At 38.1% G+C, this 21,507-nt stretch overlaps 1 protein-coding gene across 4 annotated transcripts in view; it reads right to left on the bottom strand.

Annotated features, from left to right (window-relative positions):
- Positions 1-21,507, bottom strand: part of Tank (TRAF family member associated NFKB activator) — a 78,285-nt gene that overhangs the window by 2,370 nt on the left and 54,408 nt on the right. For all 4 annotated transcript variants that reach the window (XM_013346078.2, XM_013346077.2, XM_026778764.1 and 1 more), the window contains 3 exons: positions 7,939-8,006; positions 7,266-7,381; positions 1,380-1,930 (listed from right to left, as the gene is read on the bottom strand). In XM_013346078.2, coding sequence (XP_013201532.1) covers positions 1,380-1,930; positions 7,266-7,381; positions 7,939-8,006 — 735 coding nt within the window. The remainder of the gene's footprint in view (positions 1-1,379; positions 1,931-7,265; positions 7,382-7,938; positions 8,007-21,507) is intronic.

The following is a 21,507-nucleotide window of genomic DNA, read 5'->3' as shown; positions in this document are numbered from 1 at the left end:
TTCCTTTCTTACCATTTGTACCCATGAGATTCATTAGTACAAGAGAATGATGTTTAAAAAGACTCCTTTAAATAAGTACTTTTGCGGATGAAAACTGTAATGTGGCCTTTAAGTCAGACCAGTCTCTTCGCTCTCCTGCCAAGCTATCAATGCTCTAACCTTGCGCCCATGTCCCGTGCCAGCTCAACACCAACTCTCTTGCATTTTTAAGCTGAATACTTTTCCATCAAGTTGCAGTCACACAGCAGCTGTGTCTCTCGCTGCAGTATGGAAGTAAATGCACAATGCAGGGTGCCATCTACTGAAACATGAACGCACAGACTGACGAGGAAAAGAACAAGCAGGAGAGAGCGGAGGGAGAGTAACACGCATTAGAACGGGTGCAGCCCACAGCTCCACAGGAACTCTACTCACAGGGAATGAGACTGTTTCATTGTTTCACTGGGCAGCAGTGATGGGACATAAGGCGCAGCACAGAACACAGAGAGTTAATAATTAAGACTTGTCATGACCCCTGGTTTTACCTACTACAGTCTGACTACTGCTCTGCACATGCTGTTTGAAGGCCTATAACTGCTAAGAATACTTAAAGCCAAAGGACTTTTTTTTTTTTAATGAAAGAAAATCAAATATCTGAAAGTTCTAATGAGGATTTTTCCCCCTACAAGCTTCTATTGATTTGAACATTTATATACTTTTCATTTACATTCAGGAATTAAACAAAACTTATTTTTCTCCCTAACAAAAAGAATCTTTCTGTGAAAGAACCTTAATCTGAGACACAGTGGTAAGACTATAGGTAGACTATAGTCTATAGGTAGACTCATGGGCTATATAAAGCCTTCGTGCTTCACAAACAGTAAACAGACATTTGATTAACTCACTCATACAAGACAGTTGAAATTACTCACTATTTGAGAAATGTATTATGATGTCTGTTTAGTGTCAGGTTAGCCACCACCCTAAACCCTGCAGACCTATGCTACCGTAACTGAGAATGTGACAAGCGGATGGAAAGACAGTTTATCCCGAATATTTGGTGCAATTATCTACATATGGAAAATCACACGTTATTATGTGTACGTGTAACGTTTAATATTTGGTTCACATGATCAGACCTAATAAAGCATCCACTAGAAAACGGATAGAAAACAAGCATGTAAAATCATGCCATAAACCATGACAGAGCTTTATCATACTCATGGTTAAAATTCATGTCCTTTATTACAGAACTTACATATTTTACTGAAAGCCTCAACTCTGGATAGTCATTAATTTAAAATGGATGTCTGATAACTTAAAAGAGATTCATATCTGTGCACGTATGACAAAATGTGTGTTCACACATAATAAAATATTTGTTAATGCAAAAGAGTTACCTGCTGTGGTCCTCGGACAGCTTTTCCTGGGGAATCCAGTGAGGGAAAAGGTGCATCAGGCGGGTCCTGAAGTGGGAATGTATTTACATAGAACACATTATGGTCTCCAGCTGGCAAACACGGAGCTCTAAGATTTGAGGGTTTTGTTTTGTCAGTTGTTTTAAGGTTTTGTATAGCTGAAGTCATGAGGTCAATTCCCCGAATTTCAAATAAAGTTTCTTCTGTTTTCCCAAAGTTCCCTGGGTTGTCTCTGCCTTCCACATTAAATGTATCCTGGCACACAGCCTCAGATGTGTCAGGAATAAGGATGTTCGGTGTCTCTGGAGTGCTGTGTAAGAAAGCAGAGTCACTGTCCATGGGAGGAAACTTGACATTGAACTTAGAAAGTGATTCCAAAGAGGTGTCCTCCTCATCTCGGCCCAGTCCTCCTGGTGTAACAGATGCAATACACGGTGTACCTCTGTTTATACCATCCTTAGCCTGGGGCTTAAATAGCGCTTCTTGTTTATCTGTTTTATCAGTACACTGTATGGGCACAGAGCACTGTGTGTCTGCAGGAAAAGGATACAGAAGGGAAATAGTCACACTCAAATCATTGAAAAAAAGCTGAAACAGCGTTAGGCAGAGGACTATTGTTTTTCTATTGGTTTGAATACTAACTGAAGACAACTGGTATTTTTATGTTGGCTCCCATCTTCCATGAGGATAACAGCGGTCCCCTGCAGGTGAATTGAGCACAGCATACAGGCTGCAACTTAACTGCTTTGTCTTCTCCTAGGTCTTCTGCTATAAGCTCTGCATCTTGTTCTCAGTTACACTGCTTTACACTTACAACAATGCTGTAGCATATATATTTACTTTGTAACAGAGCTACAACTGTAAGCTTATATACACACACACATACAATTAGGGCATTTATTATTTACTACATGAATTAGTTAATTCATTTCCCCTAATATCAGTGTGTTATTAAGTATAACTCTAATCAGTTTAATCACTGTCTACAGTCAGTGGTGTCAGTAAGGGTCAGGAAAGAAGAAGACAGTGGAGGCAAAAGAGGCTGACATTCTAGGATACACTTTAAGGAATTGCATGGGAATATGGCCGGGTGTAGTGACACCTTTGGTCCCAGCACTTAAAAGGCAGAGGCAGGTGATTCTTTGTGAATTCCAGGCTAGCCTGATCTACATAGCAAGTTCAAGGACAGCCAGGGTTATATAGTAAGACACTGTCTCAAAAAAATAAAAATATATGTATATGTCATTTTCTCATATTTAAAAAGGCCTCTTTAACTAACAAGCAGATGTGGGGTGGGCACCAGAGCTGTGTTAGCTCCTTTATCTAGAAGTTATTTCTCCAACAAGATCTCTAGGTTATAGTCAGATGCTGGCAAAAAGAATTTCTGAGAAACCAGTCAGAGTGACGGGGATCACAGCAAATTAAATGAGATACAAGCTGTTATAGAAAGACAAGAAGTCAGCAAATGCTGGCAGTATGGGAGGAGGCAAGCAAAACAAAAATGGAGACTTAGGAATTCAGAAACTGCCATAGTACTGAACTGAAAAGATGGCTCAGAGATAAGAGTGCACATACTTTCAGGAGTACTGAAGTTCAGGCTCACCCTGGTGGCTCACAACCACTTATAACTCCAGTTCTAGGGAATCCTACATCTGTGGCCTTGACAGGCACCCACATTCATGCAGATACCCACATACACATGATTAAAATTAAATCTTAAAAAAATAAACCAAAGGCCACAATGTAATGAAGAACCAGCAAGAGCTGTTTCCACAGTATCAAAGTAAACCAAACACACACAATTATCAAAGCAGAGTCCATGTTTATGATCCTGAGATACTAGAAAAACAAAATTAGGTTCCACCATGCCACTGCAAAAAGCAACTGTGCTTTGTAGTGTATTTGGTTGTTTGTTTTTGTCTTTGTCACAGGGTCTCGTGAAGCTCAGGTCAGTCTGGAATTTCTATGGTGTGGGAGGTCCTTCTGTCTATGTGTTGCTTTCATTGGTTAATGAACAAAGGAACGGCTTTGGGCCTATAGTATAGGGGAACAGAGCTAGGTGGGGAAAACTAAACGGAATTCTGGGAGGAGGAAGGCAGAGACAGAGAGATGCCATGGATGCACTGCTAGAGGTAGACGTGCCAAATCTTTGCCGGTAAGCCATTGCCATGTGGTGATATACAGATTAATTAATAGAAATGGGTTACATTAATATAAGAGTTAGCCAATAAGAAGCTAGAGCTAATGGGCCAAACAGTGATTTACTAAACACAGTTTTTGTGTGATTACTTTGGGACTGGGCGGCTGGGACAAGTGACCCCTTGCAACATTTCTGAATTAGTGAGGTTAGCACTGGATTCCTGACCATTCCAACACTACTAGCCAAGGGCTGGAATCACAAGTGTGCAGTACTATGCGTGCAGCAATGCATTTTATTCAACAGACAGACTGTCATTAGTGAAGCCATCCATTCACGAATAAAGACTTACCAAGGAGGCAGGCATAGGAGTACAGGGCATACAAAGCACCTTCCACAGTCTATGTTAGTAGGTGCTCAACAAATGCCAATTTCTTTATATTCTTTTGATCTTTGGGGTTTTATGACACTTCTCTGTTGCCATAGTACATTCTAACACAAAAAGCCTTCTGTTTGGATATGGTGTGCAGTACAATGCCTCCACCTTTAGTTCATTCTGCAAATACACCTACACATCTCCCCCTTTTCTCCCTCAGACTACCTCATTATGACACCTAGGTTTATCCCAAACTCTCAGTCCCCCAGTCCCAGCCTTGCTAGCGTGGTGGCTACAGGCATTACTATGCATAGCTCTTCACCTAACTCTTACTTGTCCTTCGCACCTTGACCTAGACACTGATTCTCTGAATGGCTCTCCCATGATGCTTAGGTGCTCTGAGGCCTAAACACTCTTATATTTGCAAGTAGTTTTCTCTTCCCCCATTAAAGCAAGTTTCTATGACATCTGAAACCACATTCTATTCCCTATTTACCCAGGTGTCTCACCTACTGCCTGGCACACATATGATACTGTATTCTTTTCCTCATAGGATCTAGACTTATAAGCCACATTTACTAGCCATTCTGGCTGTGACTAGGAACAGTGTAGTAAGTAACTGAGACCAAACTCAATTGTTTTGCTGAATTTTTTTGACCTTTGTTTGAGGTTGACAAAGTTCATTCACTCTCAAGTAGTCACTTTTCTTGGTAGTAGATTTGAGGGTGGCAGGAAATGCTAAGAAACAGGAATAAAATTCAGCAATACCTGAGAAGGAATAACTTCTCAACTGATTTTCAGGAGAACAAGGTAAATGCTTTAGAATCGCAGCTGCTGCTAATGGCAACGGCTATTAACACTGATAGCACTTCCATGTGCCATGCACTGACTGTGGTATGTACATTAATTTACTTAATACTCAAAGTAACGCCAACTCAGGCACTATTATTATCTCTAATTTACATGTGAAGGGATGGATACAGGGAGGTTAATTCCATGGCTACTTCCAAGATTGTGCAGCTGCTAGCAAGTGCTGAATCTGGCACTAGAACCCAGGTAGTCAACTCGGGAGTGTCCTCAAAACCATTATGTTAAATTGAACATGATGGTTTCTACAGAGGATCAAGCTGACAGAACTGTGCTTGGAGTGACTTTCTTACCAGCTGACTTAACCCCTTTCAAAGAAGACAGGGACACATCAATCAGCTGTAATAAGGAAGCAGACATTTTCTTTTGAATAGCTAGTTGGTATATGAGCTTTGCCACATTAAATTAATTAGAGTTGATCTATACATGTGGTAACAGTAGAAACTAAGAGGCCTATGCCTATCAGAAGTCTGAGCTTAGATAAAGATCAAAGTTCATGAAAATACCTGTCACCCCAATACCACACTGAGGCACACACACCAGTGAGCATACATGTAGCCTTCACAATTTGTTTCAATAACACTTACTTTTGCATGGAAAACAAGTAACATGAAAAATTTGAATTTCCAAATTTATATATAAGCTGGTCAGACTACTTCTGCAAATTATCATGAATACTGACAGAAGAGCTAATGATTATCTATAACCCAATCCTATATTCTTCTGTGTCCAGTGGAAAATGAAATGGGACCCTGCTTTTAGACTAGCAACTCTTCACTAGAAAATATTTGCTTAAACATACAGCTCTATCTTGATCCTTTCTCAAGGTTACTACCCTGAGAATGACCAGAAGAGACATGGCAATAAATAACACATGTACTGGAAACCTTGCACGGTGTGTTTCTGTCTTCATTCCTGCCCCTAATATACAGTAAGAGACAGTATAAAGCTATACTGTCAGGGCATAATACTTAACATTTTGTGTTTTGTTTGAACCAAGCAAAGCCTTATTCAATTGAATACAGATCTCACATATTTCAAGGGTAACGATTTACTTACTATTTGTGACACAGTTAATGTAAAGCATAAGAATAATGTTAAGCAGCTTTCGTGAGGAAGAAATTGAAGTTAAACACTCAGTGTTCAGGTTGACAGATACATACTAAGAGTTAGACTTACGCAATTTAAAAATGGTCAAAGTATTAAATAATTGATAATGGGTTATGTTCTCTGCATAACAAAGACTATATCACTATTACAATGTTTTGATAAGATGTTGATGCTCAAAGAGCGTGCTTATGAAGTCTAGACGCAGCTAGCCTATTTCAAGTGAGACTGCTGATTTCTAGTATCTTCAGTTTGTGGAAAAAAACAATTTTCCATGAATGTTACAAACATGAAGATGGAGAAATTAAGAGTACTTTTTGAAAAGATAGGAAGATTGGCAAGCAGGGACACACAAAGTATGTCTATATACAAAGGTTGTTTTCCTGCCCCTCACCATTTACTGGAAATAAATACAGGTAGTGGCAAAAAGAGAACTTCCGCTATCAGTGATTTTAAACGTTATGATGTGAGAGCCACAGAAAAAAACAGGACCTTCAATGAAGGACATGCTAGTCATCATTGTTGCAACATCTCTCAGAGTGAAGACTGTAAATCCTATTACTAGGGAACTGCCTGGAGGATATTCCAAATCACAGGGCACACAGGAACCCATCATTCTAAATGATCACTTTACTTTCTGTTTACTACTGTGTCCAGATGCTAGACTTAATATGTTCTGATATTTTGTTATTAATATTTAACTGTGAAGCAACTACAAAAATTTCAGTCTGGAGCTTAAAAAAACACACACACAAACACAAAAAACTAACCCAAAAAAGCAACACACACACACACACACACACACACACACACACACACACACACACGCACAGATGTTCCTAGGTGGCATTTTATACTCAGTTTTTATTTTGTGCCGCCAAGAGAAGTGGGTCTCAGGAAATGTGCACTCCACATTTTCATTCTTCAACTAGATCATCAGAAACTCTAAGTACTGTTTGATGACATTTCGGGCAGAACTTGGTTATAAACAAGGGAGATGTTATAATTTTAGTCAGTTCAGATATAGTAGTGTTGCTTTAGGGTCACTTACTGACATGTGAGTTAATGTCTAACATGACCCCCAAATTAAAAAATATATAGAGATGTATCCTATATTTTGAAGACGGTACTTCTCATTAAGCTGACTGGTAATTAGGCTTTTCACTTAAGTCTATACAGTACCATATGTAATAAAAAACAGTGAAAAAGCAAAAATTCTACAACGTACAGCATAGAATTTAATAGCATATATATGTTTAACCATAAGGGGCAAGATGCAGAGTATTAGCCTTTCATAAGCATTTGGAATTATTTTTATACTAAAAATTAAATTATTTCAACCAGTACAATTAAAATTACTATAAGATAAATTAAATCTTACCAGTTGCAATATCTGGTATATTAAGTTTGCTTAAGTGGTCTTTCTGTGCTTTTGCTAGCAAGCATATCCTATGAAATTCTTCCTTAAGGTCCCAGAAAGTCTTCTCTATATTATCCCTAAAAACAAATCAATATTTTAAAATGTAAGGTTACAAATTAAAATAATTTTTTATTGTAATTAAATATATACAACATATTTTTTATGGGTATCAGAATTATAGAAAGGTTAAATGTTAAAACTAAAATTTAAATTTGTAGAAGATATGCTAAAAGCAATTCTAATATTTCAAAAGCTAGGCACACAACAAATGATAAAAGGTCTGGTTCATTTGCCCTGCATGTTAGTGTATCTACCCCTTCATATGTCACATGGATGTTCTCCATAAGCATCATGAATAGAGTATTAATTACTCTTCACTCTGGCTCACATCAGGATTCATCACACCCAACAATCCGGCCATGATACAGGCTGAAATAGGACTGTGAGAGAAGTCAGCTTTCAGATCTAGTTCTACTGTAACCATATGATACAGTCAGGTCAGCTTCATATGCAGGTCCACTTCAGGGGTTAACAACTATTTTTTCTTTTACAATTACTAAAAATTTTAAAAACATACAAAATATTGCATATTTAATTTGTTTAAGTCTTGAGTTGGCAAAGGTTTTAGAAGCACCTGTGCTGATGTGAAGGGAGGCTGAGGTCCGCTGTGGGCTCTTTTCCAGAAGAAACTTGTCTTCTCCCCTTAGGAGGAAAAGAAATGATCACTTTACATGCTTCCAAACTCAAACGGAAAAACACAATACAGCATTCACCTAATTAAAACCAATCACATTAATGTGTGTGTGCTCTCTCACACATACTACAAGAGGTTTTGTGTATCCATAAAAACACAATAGGTTCTTTTTTCTTTAAATGAGATCAAGGGAAATGAAAACTAAAAAAAAAAAAAAAAAATACAAAGAATTTTCAGTCATTTCTTTGATTATTGTCTCTACTAATGGTAATTAAAGAAATTTTTCATATTCAGTTAATCAAAATTACTACTCTAATCACCAAGCACTTCAATGCCCAGGAATTTAGGGGCAAAATATTTCTGACACTTTGTCCTTTGGTATTTATTAATAATGGCCTATATATGTAAACCAATGCCCTTGTCTTTTGTTATAGTTTTTTAAAATAAGAAATGAAACTGTAACACAAGAAGTAACCAAACTACAGCTCCTGCTTTATCTAATAAGCATCTAAAAGGCTTATAAAGATAATGCATTATGTATTTGAGCTGTTTGGATACAAGGCCTTGCCTTTCACTCCCACCTTGTGGCCTACACTGGTATTACACAACTGCTGACACTGAAAATTGATAACCACAGAACATATTGTAGTCATGTATTCTATGGCTCAGAGTTAAAAATACACAAAACCTCGTATCTGGTAAGCTCTTTGTGCTTTCTGAAGCCATAAGCCAATAAATTCTGAAATCTAAAGAAGTCCTAATATTATATACTCATAAATTATAATTTAGCACAAACTGTGTAATTCTTAAATTCAAATTCAAACCATTTTTACATTTATTTATTTTGTGTGTGCATGCAGGAACAACTGGCAGGAGTCTGTTCTCTCTCTACCATCTGGGTCCTAGGAAATGAATTCAGGTCTGCATGTTCAGCAGCAAGTGCGTGTACTCACTGGGCCATCTTGCCAGCCCGATCTTGAGTAACTTTTGGTTTTATTCAATTAATGTCACCGCTAGTTATTAGCAAAATAACAATTAATTTTTATTATTTTTAATGAAATGTAGATGTGTGCATATCTGTGTGCATAAGTGTGGGTGCTCATGGAAGTCAGAGGCTGGGCCATGAAGTCCCCTTATGACAAAACTAGCACCATATTATCCAATGTACTGTAACAAAGTCAAAGGAGATGTACATTATAACAAAAATCCTTATTAAATTATAATTTAATATTCGATTATAAAAAAAGATTATAATTAATGAAACAAATTCCTTTTGAAAACTGCCACTAGAAATCTGCAGTAACTATTTTATTAGGAACTAGAAAGAGCAAAAACAATGTTTAACCTGAAATTGAAGATAAATTACAGTAAGTGGTTAATGATAATACCTTACTTTCCAAACACTGATTTTTATATAACTAAGAGCGACCATTTCTGAGGTCAGAAGAGTATTAAAAACCAACTGGGACTGGCTGGGAAGGGGTGAAACAATAGATAATAGAAGAAGGATCAATTTTTGTTTGGCTTAGAAAATATTGGTGCCAACCTTCTGTGATGTCTAAATTTGATAACCTGAAAAAAATCATTGGGTTACTCGCAGGGGCAAAGGGGGGAAGGTTACTCAGGAAACTCAGGAATGTCTATTAAATATCTAAAAATGAAATCTTTTAGTTTCGGATAAAAATATACAGCTTTGTTTTTTTATATATATAGTTTTGTTCTTTCTACTAATAAAGAAAAGGCATTGCTATACAGAGCAGTACACTGCAATTTCTGCCGTTCACGCTACATCTCTTACTATGCAGCAAGTGCACAGTTTTCTCTTGGAAACAGGCCTGGAACTCACTGTGCAGTCTGTGAGCTCATCCATCCTGTGTTAGCCTCCAGAGTGCCGGGGTTACGGTTGTGTGCCGCCACCTCCAGCCCTCCTCTGAAAGGAAGTTAACACTAGACAAGCATAGCTTGTATTTTTCCTTTGATTCTCAAATATTACTAAGTGGATTTTACACTGTAGGAAGCTGACATTATCATAACTTCAAGTAAGAAGGCAAGAGAGATCTGAACATTTTAAGAGATTTTTATGTGTCAAGCCATTCAACAGATGACTTTATTCCGAGGCATAAGATACACAACAGCACAAACTCTTCCCAGCGCATGGTGGAGGACGGTTTACACGTCTCAGCCACGCTCCCGTCTGCAGCTGAGGATGTGAAGTGGTCCTGAAATGTCCTTGTGTGTGGACTGGGACAATCTTAGTGTCAACCTTAGCTTTTCATAGGTAGATATCAGAGTCAGAGTATTTGGTAATCCTAAAAGAAGAAAAAGAAAGCTGCAGCTGCTAGTCCATTAGTCCAAAATCTAGTTTATTCTTCTTTATGTGCAGATAATGGAAAATTGGGCTAGATATGTCGCTCAATGACAGAGCAATGCTTAGCATGCCCAAGACCTGAGGTGTGTGCCTAGCACTGTAAAAAAACACAAAAAGGTAACTGTGTTGCCTTTCATAAAGTACTAGATATCAGCCCCTTTCAAGAAAGAAATGTAAACTGAGCCAGGCCTATAACTGTAGCACTTGGGAAGCTGGGGCAGGAGAATCTCAATTCAAGGCTAACCTAGACCACCTACATAGAGACCGCAGAGTAACATGACCAGGCATTGCTAAGTATGTCACTGAGAGCTTATCAAGGTCCTCCTGCCTCAGCTTCCCAAGTGCTAGGATTATAGGCATGGCTCAGTTTACATTTTGAGACAAGTCTTATCTTTGTTATAGCTGATATAGAAAGTGGAAGTATTTGTATATTTTCTTATATTTAAGTAACCTAGACCTTTATTTTATTTTATTTTTATTTTTACTAATTTATTGTTGGGAATTGAGCCCATGACTTCAAAACATCGAGGCAAGTACTTTACCACCAGTGAGCTATACCTGCAGCCCTAGGAGACTAATTTAAATAAAGGGGGTAAGTTGGCAGTGACATACATAGCAGTGCCTGTCATGTTCTGACAGTGTGCACGAAGTGTTCCTTCTAAACTTTAGATGGGATCCTTGCATGCAAAAATGTTTACTTTTAGGTGCTTGGGCAACTCAAGTTGAGTCAGTACCAATTCATATAATTCCTGAATTATGTTCAAGAAGATTGTTCTTTTAAAACAAAAAAGAGAACTACACTTTCTTTTTGGTGATTTTTTTTTTTTGAGACAGGGCTTCTCTATGTAGCAGTGACTGTCCTCGAACTCCTGCGTAGACAGACTGGCCTTGAAATCAGAGATCTGCCTGCCTCTGCTTCCTGAATGCTGGATCAAGGCGTGATTTTAAGAAAATGGCCAACTAGAACTGGCTGTGTGGATCGGGCTGGTCTTCAATTCCCAGGGCCCCTTCTGACTAAGCGTCCTGAGCACAGGGAGTACAGGCCCACGCAGGAGAGCTACTTTTACTCTGAGCAATGTAAATCAAGAAACCACCAAGGGGGGAGAAAAGGTCGGTAAAGGGTGATAAACTGTGAAGCTACAAATGTGAGCTGGGGAAAAGGAAACACGAGTTGTGGAAAAAGAAGCAGAAAGCAAGGGATTCACGTTCATGTAGATTTTTTTAGAATTTAAAGAATTAAATATTAAAAGACCAACTGAGGCTGGATATTTCCATATGAGCTTCAGATATAGTGAAACAAAATTCTTGGCGATATCAAGTATCAGGTTTAACTGAACTAAGGAGAAAGCAAAAACAAGAGAAGACCCAGAAAATAGGATCAGAAAAAAAGTGCAGGAATGAGATAAGTATAAAAATAGGGAATTGTAACTGATCTGAACAGATTTATATACATGTAAAATCCATGAGGAGCAAACTACTAGGAGCTTGGTCTGCTGCGCACAAGACAGTGTGTGAGGCAAACCCACTGCCAGCGTGGGAACAACTCCAGGGCAAAACGGGATTCATCCCAGGGTTTTGAAGGAAATAGCGAGTTTTATAAACAATATATAAAAAATTAAACACCCTAATTACTTCCAAGTTCTTTACAGGATTCTGGTTTAATATAAATCCACCAAAAATATCTATCAATTCAATGATACTTTTAAAAAGTTAAAAATACTTCATCTGTATATAACCATTATGACTTTAAATCTACTAACATCACATTGAAGAGTAATATTTTTCTATTACCCTGTCTTTTAAGCCCTTTTCTTTTCATTACATTCTACATATATCTTTCTGAATTTACTTTGTTAAAAAGTATTTTATTGTTTTATATGAATGGGTTTTGCCTGTATGTGTGTCTGTGTACTACATCCATGCCTGGTACCTTTGGAGGCCAGGAGAGAACACTGGATCTCCTCAAGCTAGAATTACAAGTGAGTTGTGACCTGCCATGTGGTTGTTGGAGGATCAAACCCAGTTTCTCTGGAAGAGACTATGCTCTCAAGTGCACAGTCCCTTAATTTACATTCTTAAGGAGTATAAATATTTATTTCTGGGGGTGAATTCTCATGCAAAATAGAAACCACATATTTTAAGTAGCCATTTTAAATAAGATTTTTCATACCCCTCTCCCAAATGCTCCCTTTAAACTTAATTGATCTAGGAAAACTCTTTACCTGTAATTTAATGTACACAGTATTCTTATGATCAATCTTTATTGTCCCCAGCACCCCGGCCGCCTGCTAGCTTATGCCTCGAAATAATTACATGGACACTGTATTCTTTTAAACACTGCTTAGCCCATTAACTCTAGCCCTTACAGGCTAATTCTCACATCCCGATCAACCCATCTCTAATAATCTGTGTAGCATCAGTCTTACCGGGAAAGATTCTAGCCTACGTCCATCCTGGGTCTGAGCTTCATCACTGTCTGCCTCAGAGAGCAGAGCTATCGCGTCTGCCCGGGAGAGGGGAGCATGGCGTCTCTGAGCTCACTTCCTCTTCCTCCCAGCATTCTGTTCTGTTTACTCCTCTCACCTATGTTTTAACCTATGAGGGCCAGCAGCTTCTTTATTGCTTAACCAATGACCTTCCTCCATCAACCATGGACACACACTTCTGAGTATGTTGATGAGTGTGTTTCCAGAAAAGTGAGGAAAGACTTGACTTAAATGTGCCTCCCACCTCACGGGCTGAGATCAGAGATGATCAAAACAGGAGAACAAAGTGCCTGCATTCATCACTCCTTGCTTCCCGAGTGCATACGCAGCTGACTAGCGCCAGGCATGCATGTGGTGCACATACATACATGCAGGCAAAACATGCACACACATAATAAAAAACCGATACCACGAGTTTTAAAGACCTGACTCTATTATTTTGTGAATTCAGTTTTAAAAAAATGTGAAATGATCTCATTATGTAGCTGTAGAAGAAATAAAAAACTCAGTTGATGTTTTATTCTATTGCCAATGGAAAATGTAGATTAGATGTTAATATTCTCCATATTTTTATATTTCTTTTTTTATTTGGACAATTAAAAACTTTGACATAGTAATAAAAGATACCAACTCTTTTGGTAGCAATAGTATTCATTTTTGTATCTTACATTTAATAAAACCATACTCAAAATACAAAATAAAAAAGCTTTAAAAAATTTAAAAAGAGCCAGGCTTTGGTGGCGCATGCCTTTAATCCCAGCACTCGGGAGGCAGAGACAGGCGGATCTCTGTGAGTTCGAGGCCAGCCTGGTCTACAAGAGCTAGTTCCAGGACAGGAACCAAAAGCTACGGAGAAACCCTGTCTCGAAAATTCGAAAAACAAAACAAAACAAAAAATTTAAAAAGAATATAGAAATATGACTAATGGCAAAGAAAAAATCTTTCAGTGTGAGTCTGCTGTCATAACATAGCAAGTCTGCCTAGTAAGCAGGAGAGTTCAGAGAATAATATATTAGGTGGAAATGACAACTTAGGTGATCCGTCCTCTCCACCTCTATATTTTAGCAATGTCACTGAAGGGATTATAAGGCCCATTAAAAAAAAAAAAGTCAAAATACCACATTAGGAAAAGTGCTAGAGATCCTGTGGTTAAACAAAGCTAACTGGCTTTTTGATCCACATAGAGTCTCTCTCTCTAAAACATTTATTACATTAATTTACACATGTATGTGTGATGAGTGAGACTTGTGCGTGCCTACCAGGGCAATCTTCTTTCACCAAGTGGGTCCCCAGGATCAAACTTGGGTCATAGACTTGGTGGAAGTACCACTGAGCGACCCTGCTGTCCCATTACATGCATTCTTAAATCCAGGACTGCGTATACTAAGCAAGTACTCTACCCTGAGCTAAACACGCCTGGTCTCCACAAAACTACTAGATTACAGTAAAAAGGTAAAAATCAGCATTTGCTATGTATATAGATAAGTAACTTGTAGAAGAATGTGAATAAAATAGTCCCACACTAGCTCAGAATTGGGTATAATGAAGTTTGTTTGTTTGTTTGTTTGTTTTTTAAAGAGGGACTCACAGATCACAGTCCTCTGAACAGGCAACAGGAACTGAATCCAGCAGCCAGGTGAGAGAGGAGAAAGAGAGGAGGCATGAGAACGCACACCTTTTTGGTACCCAAGGCCATGCCCAACCTGTTCGGCCTCTCAAAGGCCACTGGCTGAAGGAGGTTCCCAGCAGTAACTGGAAACAATTTGTAAGTATAACTTAATATATAAAAATTATCCAATAAATGTAAAAAGGAACTATGAGACATCATTGTGATCTTCATGTATTCTTTTGTTTGTTTTGTTTTTCGAGAGAGGGTTTCTCTGTATAACAGCCCCAACTGTCCTGGAACTAGCTCCTGTAGAGCAGATTGGCCTCAAACTCACAGAGATCCGCCTGCCTCTGCTTCTCGAGGGCTGGGACTAAAGGCGTGCGCCACCACCGCCTGGCATCTTCACGTACTCTTAAAGTTGATGAAATGCTAGAATCTTCTTAGTATTTCTCTAAGAGGAAATTGCAATCTGTCTTAACCAGTGAGTCTCAACACAGAATTCAGGACCCCTGTGAATCCTAGGATCCTTTCAAGATATCTGCAATTGGAGAGACACGTCTGTCACAGGCTTGTGTGTCCTTGTACATGTCAAGAATTCAAGCTCTGACTATTCTTTATCTGGGCATTTTTCAGGACTATGTTTACAGACAGTCAACTTGAAAGACCAGACGTTCCCCAAAGATCCAGCTGAATTGGTGTTTGTTGTAAAGTGCAGGACTCCCGAAGCTAAATGTTCCTTTCCACCAACATAACCACAAGCATCCATGCAGGCTCTCCTATGTAAACCTCCTCCTGCCCAGGTGAGAACAAGGCAAATGCATTCTTGCTGTTTGCTACTTTACAGCTAATAAAGACACCTTTCTCTACCATGGTCTATGATTTCTTTTGGCAGCTGCAAAATGGTTAATGATGAAACTCACATGATGCCACCCATTAGCTAAACTATTCTCACAACAGCATTAAGATGGCGTGTGCAGTGTTTACCGGACTGGCACCTACACTGACGGCCCTGAAGCCGCTATGAGAGAATCTGCTGACGTTCTCTGCAAGTGCAAGGGTTGTCTTGGGGGGAAACTTGTGTAATGTTCGAGTTGCAAGCTGAACTAGTCACTTTTTTTTAATAGAATGCTATTTTCACTTCAAAGAATGAATGACATGCAGGCTATGGTTATTCAGACATTTTCTCAAAAGCAAATGAAGCTAGCCTGTCACTTTAAGGAAAACAAGTGACAAGACTTGTTGCCAATAATAAAATTTGAGCTTTCAAGTGAGAATTAAAATTTGGAAAAGTTGTACCTGTTATAGTAAGTTTGACAGCTGCCCAATAGCTAAAGGTTTCTGTGGTGTGCTTGACGATTATATTAAATTTTATTTTTAAATATCTAATAAGTCAACCCTTAGAAGATCTATAATCTATACAGTTCAGTAAATCAATATTCCCCAAATGGCTAGCTCATTATAAAACCATATGAGTAAAAAGATAGTCAAAATGTAAGACAGACCACTGGCTTTTAAGTAGGTGAGAAGTTCACTGAAGTGGCTTCAGATGTTTAAGAAAGTGGTGAGATGGCAAAGCTGGTAACCTGACTACTGGGTTTGATCCAGACTCCTGCACGTTCTTCTCTGACCTCCACATGTGCACCATGGGGTGTGTGCACACACATGCCAACAAAATTAAAAAAAAAAAAAAGGAACTGCCTCTTACCAACATTGGTGCATTATCAAAGAACAATACCCACAACAGTTAAAAGCTTTCCTGAACAACTATGTTGTGTACATGAGACTGGATTCTTAGCATATAATTTAAGGAAGAAAACATAAAACAAAACCAAAATACGACAAATTGAATGTAGATGTATTCTATAACATTGAAAAATAATACCTTCAAACTAGATATGAAGAGCTTTTAGGATGACTGAATTTAACACAACAGCAAGAGAAACTAGATTGTGTTGCTGGGGTGGGTGGGATGGGGATGCTGTTCCTTACCTACTGAGGTTGTGAGAGGAAACGGTCTTTTCATGTTTTAGCACGAGAAACCAAGGCAGGAAAGAGTGTGCCAATTCCATTGTGCAGGCTTTACAATTAAAAAGGGGAAGGAGGGTGATGTGAAAAAGGGACAATTTGGGGGCATAAGGAGAGAAAAGAAAGCCACACTAACATATTCAAATTTGCTTAAATGTTAGACAGAAGATGTCACTTCTCACTTTCTTTTTCTAAAAATTATTATATATGTGTATATAATTATATTTGCATGTATATAATACTAATTTAAATTTAAAGAACTTATTAAAAAGCTTTAGCTATCAACATTTTTCTTAGAATTTGTGATATTTAATTCTGTAACTCTAGAAAAAAAACTTTGAACTGAATAAAAATAAAACTGGTTCTACCCTTAGAATGAGACATTTGCTTCCAATGAAAAGGCAAGGATTCTCTAACACAGTACACACAAAAACACATCTTTCTTCAGTTTTCTATAAGCACCAAGATGGCATGTACCATCATTTATCAAATCCAGCTACCATTTCTAGATAATAAAAGAGGGGAAGACAAAGATGAGCATTAATAGGACACTGAGGTTTTTTTTTTTTAGTTTTTTTTTTTTTTTTTTTTAAGACAGGGTTTCTCTTTGTAACATTGGCTGTCCTAGAAGTAATTCTGTAGGACCAGGCTGGCCTTGAACTCATAGGAATATGTCTGCCTCTGATTCCTAAGTCCTGGGATTAAAGGTGTGTGCAGCCACCACTGCTTGGCTGACAATATTTTTAACATTTGAGTAACTGTCAATTTTATTGCAGTCTCTTCTCTTAGAAAGCTTATGTATAGCACTATGCTTCGACAAAATAATTCAGATCTAACTTTATGATGGAAATCACTTGGTAATTAATGTCTTGTTGAAAAGTTTGAATTTTAAGTTTTGTTTAAATGATAAATAGTATGTTTGCCATCTATCTGTATGTTATGCTCCGTAGATACAAAACCTGGACTATAATATATAGCAACTTAAACAAAAAAAGCAGTTTAAGAGACTTGCAACAGAAAATGTTTCTAAAGTACTGAAGGAAGGTATGGGGCCCAGCACTTAGATATATATCTTACTTTGGAGATCAACCAGGAGTTCAGAGTATATAAATGCATACAACACAAGCATGAAGATGCCACTCAAGACCTAGACCTGCCTAGTGAATGTTACAGGAGGTTGCCTGTTTGTTTCCCGGCCGCCCAGCAGCTCAATCCTGAAATAATCACACAGAAACGATATTATTTAAAACACTGCTTGGCCCATTAGCTCTAGCTTCTTATTGGCTACTCTTACCTCTTAATTTAACCCATTTCTATTAATTTGTGTATCACCACATGGCTGTGGCTTACCGGGTAAAGTTCCAGTGTCTATCTCTGGTGGGGATACATGGCTTCTCACTGACTCCACCTCTCTTTCTTCCAGCATTCAGTTTAGTTTTCCCCACCTACCTGAGTTCTACCCCATCAACAGGCCAAGGCAGTTTCTTTATTCACCAATGATATTTACAGCATACAGAGGGGAATCTCACATCAATCTAAGATTCTATAAACTACAGAAGGCCAGAAAGCTTACTGGTGTTCAACTTTACACCCTTGCCAAAACTGTCCATCATAAAAACTGAAGCAATATGTGCGGGTTGGCTTTTGTCAACCTGATACAAACTGGAGTCCCTGAGAAGAGGGAATCTAGATTAAGCAAGTGCCTCCATTAGTTTGGCTTATAGGCAAGCCTGTAGGGGCATTTTCTTAGTGGTTGATGCTGGTGTACCATGCCTGAGCAGGCGACCCTGGGTTGTATAAAAGAGCATACTGAGCAAGCCATGGAGAGAATTCTTCCACAATCTCTGCTTCAGTTCCTTCCTCCAGGTACCTTGAGTTCCTGCCCTGACTTCCCTTCATGATGAACTACAACTTAAGATGAAATAAATCCCTCCCTCCGCAAGCTGCTTTTGGTTGTAGTGTTTATCACAGCAAAAGAAAGTAAATAACAGAGAAGCTGGTACAGTACCATGGGGTACTGCTGTGACACACTTGACCACGTTTGTTTTGGAAGAGCTGTAGTAGCATTTGAAACTCTGAGCTGCAAAAAACATTGAGTACTCAAAGCTTAAAGGCACAAGGTATGCGCACACAATGGGGAGGGGGAGAGAGGCAGAGGGCACATTTTCACATAATTTGATTTGTTTATAAATATTTTCAATTTTTAAAATTGCTTATAAAAATTAGTAACATGCAATGATTTTTCAGTTCTCCTAGCATTCATCACCCATTTACATTCTCATAAAAGTTTATATTCAAGTTACAATTTTTCAAATTCTTAACATCATAGGCCATGGTATTTCTTCCTTTTGAGTGTAGTCATAGGATTCAGGAAACTGAATTCATTGTCATCATTTGATGGGGGAGCTAACCCTCCACTCTACTCCTCACTATTAACATTTTCCTTTTCAGACTGTAACCTACAATGCCTGTAATACTTTAAATATACAAATGAGGATTCAGGTCTTTGTTCCTGGAGCAACCGACAACTTCTAATGAAACCATGGAAGTGAAGGCCGTGACTCTCGTGACTAGGTCACGGAAAGCACTTGCCATGGAAGTGAAGGCCGTGACTCTCGTGACTAGGTCACGGAAAGCACTTGCACTCTACTCTTGGATCCCGTACTTTAAGGAAAGTTAGCTGCCAGGCTATGAGTAGACACCCATATGGCAAAGCCTCCTGCCAAAACTTATGTGAATGAGCCATCTTGGAAGTACATCCTTCAACAAGTGAAGCCTTCAACCTGCAATCCTTGCCTACTTTTGATTTCAACAACATGAGAAATCGTGAGCCACAACCATCCAGCTAAGTCACTCCTGAGCTTCTGATACACGGAAATTGAGAAAATAATTTGTTTTTATGCTGTTAAGTTTTTAGTAAGTTTAGGGTAACTAGTTATATGACAGACACTGTAAAAGATACATAACTATAGGGGTAAACAAGAGGTGAAACCCAATTATTAAAGTTAAAATAGGCACATTCCTAAACATTATCTAATGATAGGGCCTTGTTGTCTTGACAAGGACTCGTGCATACTCTCTGTATAGAGATAGCACAAGCACATGCTGAACTATAAATACAATTTTTATTGACTGGCTGAGTGACTGCCATACTGGAGACTGAATTCAGGATGCATGTATACTAGGCAAACACTGAACCGCAGAGCTAAACCCCTAACCCAATTTTAAGTTTCTAAGTCAAACTTTCTCAAGAGGTCTCCTCACCATGTATCTCTCATTCCTTTGTTTCATGATTCATGTCTCTAGGCGGCTACACAATTTGTAATTTGTAATTTGCCAGTGTCCAACAGCCTTCCTTCTCTTGCATATTCTAACAGAAATAGTTCAAAGAAAACAAATCTCCAAGCCATTCATTAGACATAAGGACAAAAGGACTCTAGGTGGCTAGTAGTATGGCTAGTAGTAAATCCTTCTCTTACTGGTTAAAGTCATTTCTGTTAATTCATACAGAAATCTGACTGATTAGAAGTACAACTTCTAGAAAGAGATATTTTATTTAAAATCAACATACAAAGTATATCTTATCCATTCCTCTATGCTTTCCTATTCTCATCATGCAAATGTGTACTTTTACAAAAGTAACTAAATGTGCATTGCCTTCATTCTTGAAAAAAAAAACTAATATAACAAAATATTTCAAAGTTATATTCCTAGGATTCTATTCTATACTCATCTGTATTACCTAAAAGTAAATTTAATTATAACTTATTAAATATAGATCAAAACATATGCAAATGCAAAAGATTTTAACTTCAATTGCTTGACTGGCCAATATTTTCTCTAAGTTCAGACCAATTATTTACACCGAATATATTGCCAGCTCTCAAATATGTAATAAATTTAATTATCCTTAAAAACACATTATAGAACCATAGTAATAAGAACAGTATGACACTGGCACATAAACAGACAAGAAAACAAAAGAATAAAACAGAGACCCAAACATGAGTATTCACAACTACAGCCATCTGGTATTTGACAAAAAGGGAAAAACATACATGAGAAAAGACAGCATCTTTAACAAATGGTGCTGGGAAAAACTGATGTCCACAGGCAGAAGAATGAAATTAGAGCTGCTATGGGATAATGCTCTTGTACCCTGTAAAGATTTGTCAGTTGTATTGGTTTAATAAAACAATGATTGAACACTAGCCAAGCAGAAGTATAGGTGGGGCAACCAGATTAAGAGAATTCTGAGAAGAGAAAAGGCTCAGTTTGCAGTCACCACCCAGACACAGAAGAAGCAAGATGAAAATGCTATGCTGAGAAAAGGTACCAAGCCATGTGGCTAAACACAGACAAGAATTATGCATTAATTTAAATTGTAAGAGCTAGTTACTAATAAGCCTGAGCTAATAGGCCAACCAATTTATTATTAATGTAGTTTTCTGTGTGTTTCTTTGGGACTGAATGGCTGTGGGACAGGGTGGGACAGAAACTTCTGTCTACAAGACCTTTAATCATCCTGAAAAAGAAAAATCCAAGTAGATCAAAGACCTCAAATTTGAAACCTGAAACACTAAAACTGCTAAAGCAAGCATAGGTGGTAGCTGACAAAATACAGGTAGGCTAAAATAGAAAGGACTTTCTGAATAGGATTCTACTTGCCCAATAATTAAGGCCAACAATCAACGACTGGTACTTCATAAAAGCAAAAAACTTCTGCACAATCAAGAAAACAAGAGAAGCAAAGCAAGAGAAGAAATCCACAGAATGCGAGAGAATCCTTGCCAGTATATATCTGACAGGGGATTAAATGAAGAATATACAAAAACTGAAAAAATCTAAAGAGTCAAAGGAACGAATGACCCGATGGAAAATGGACTAGTGAAAGGACTAGTGAACGGACCAGTGAACGGACTAGTGAATGAATGGACCAGTGAACGGACTAGTGAATGAATGGACCAGTGAACGGACTAGTGAATGAATGGACCAGTGAACGGACTAGTGAATGAATGGAC

This window comes from Microtus ochrogaster, chromosome 4, assembly GCF_000317375.1.
Source record: "Microtus ochrogaster isolate Prairie Vole_2 chromosome 4, MicOch1.0, whole genome shotgun sequence".
Taxonomy (NCBI): domain Eukaryota; kingdom Metazoa; phylum Chordata; class Mammalia; order Rodentia; family Cricetidae; genus Microtus; species Microtus ochrogaster.
The sequence above is the reverse complement of the archived record's forward strand: the minus strand, read 5'-3'. Positions and strand labels throughout refer to the sequence as shown.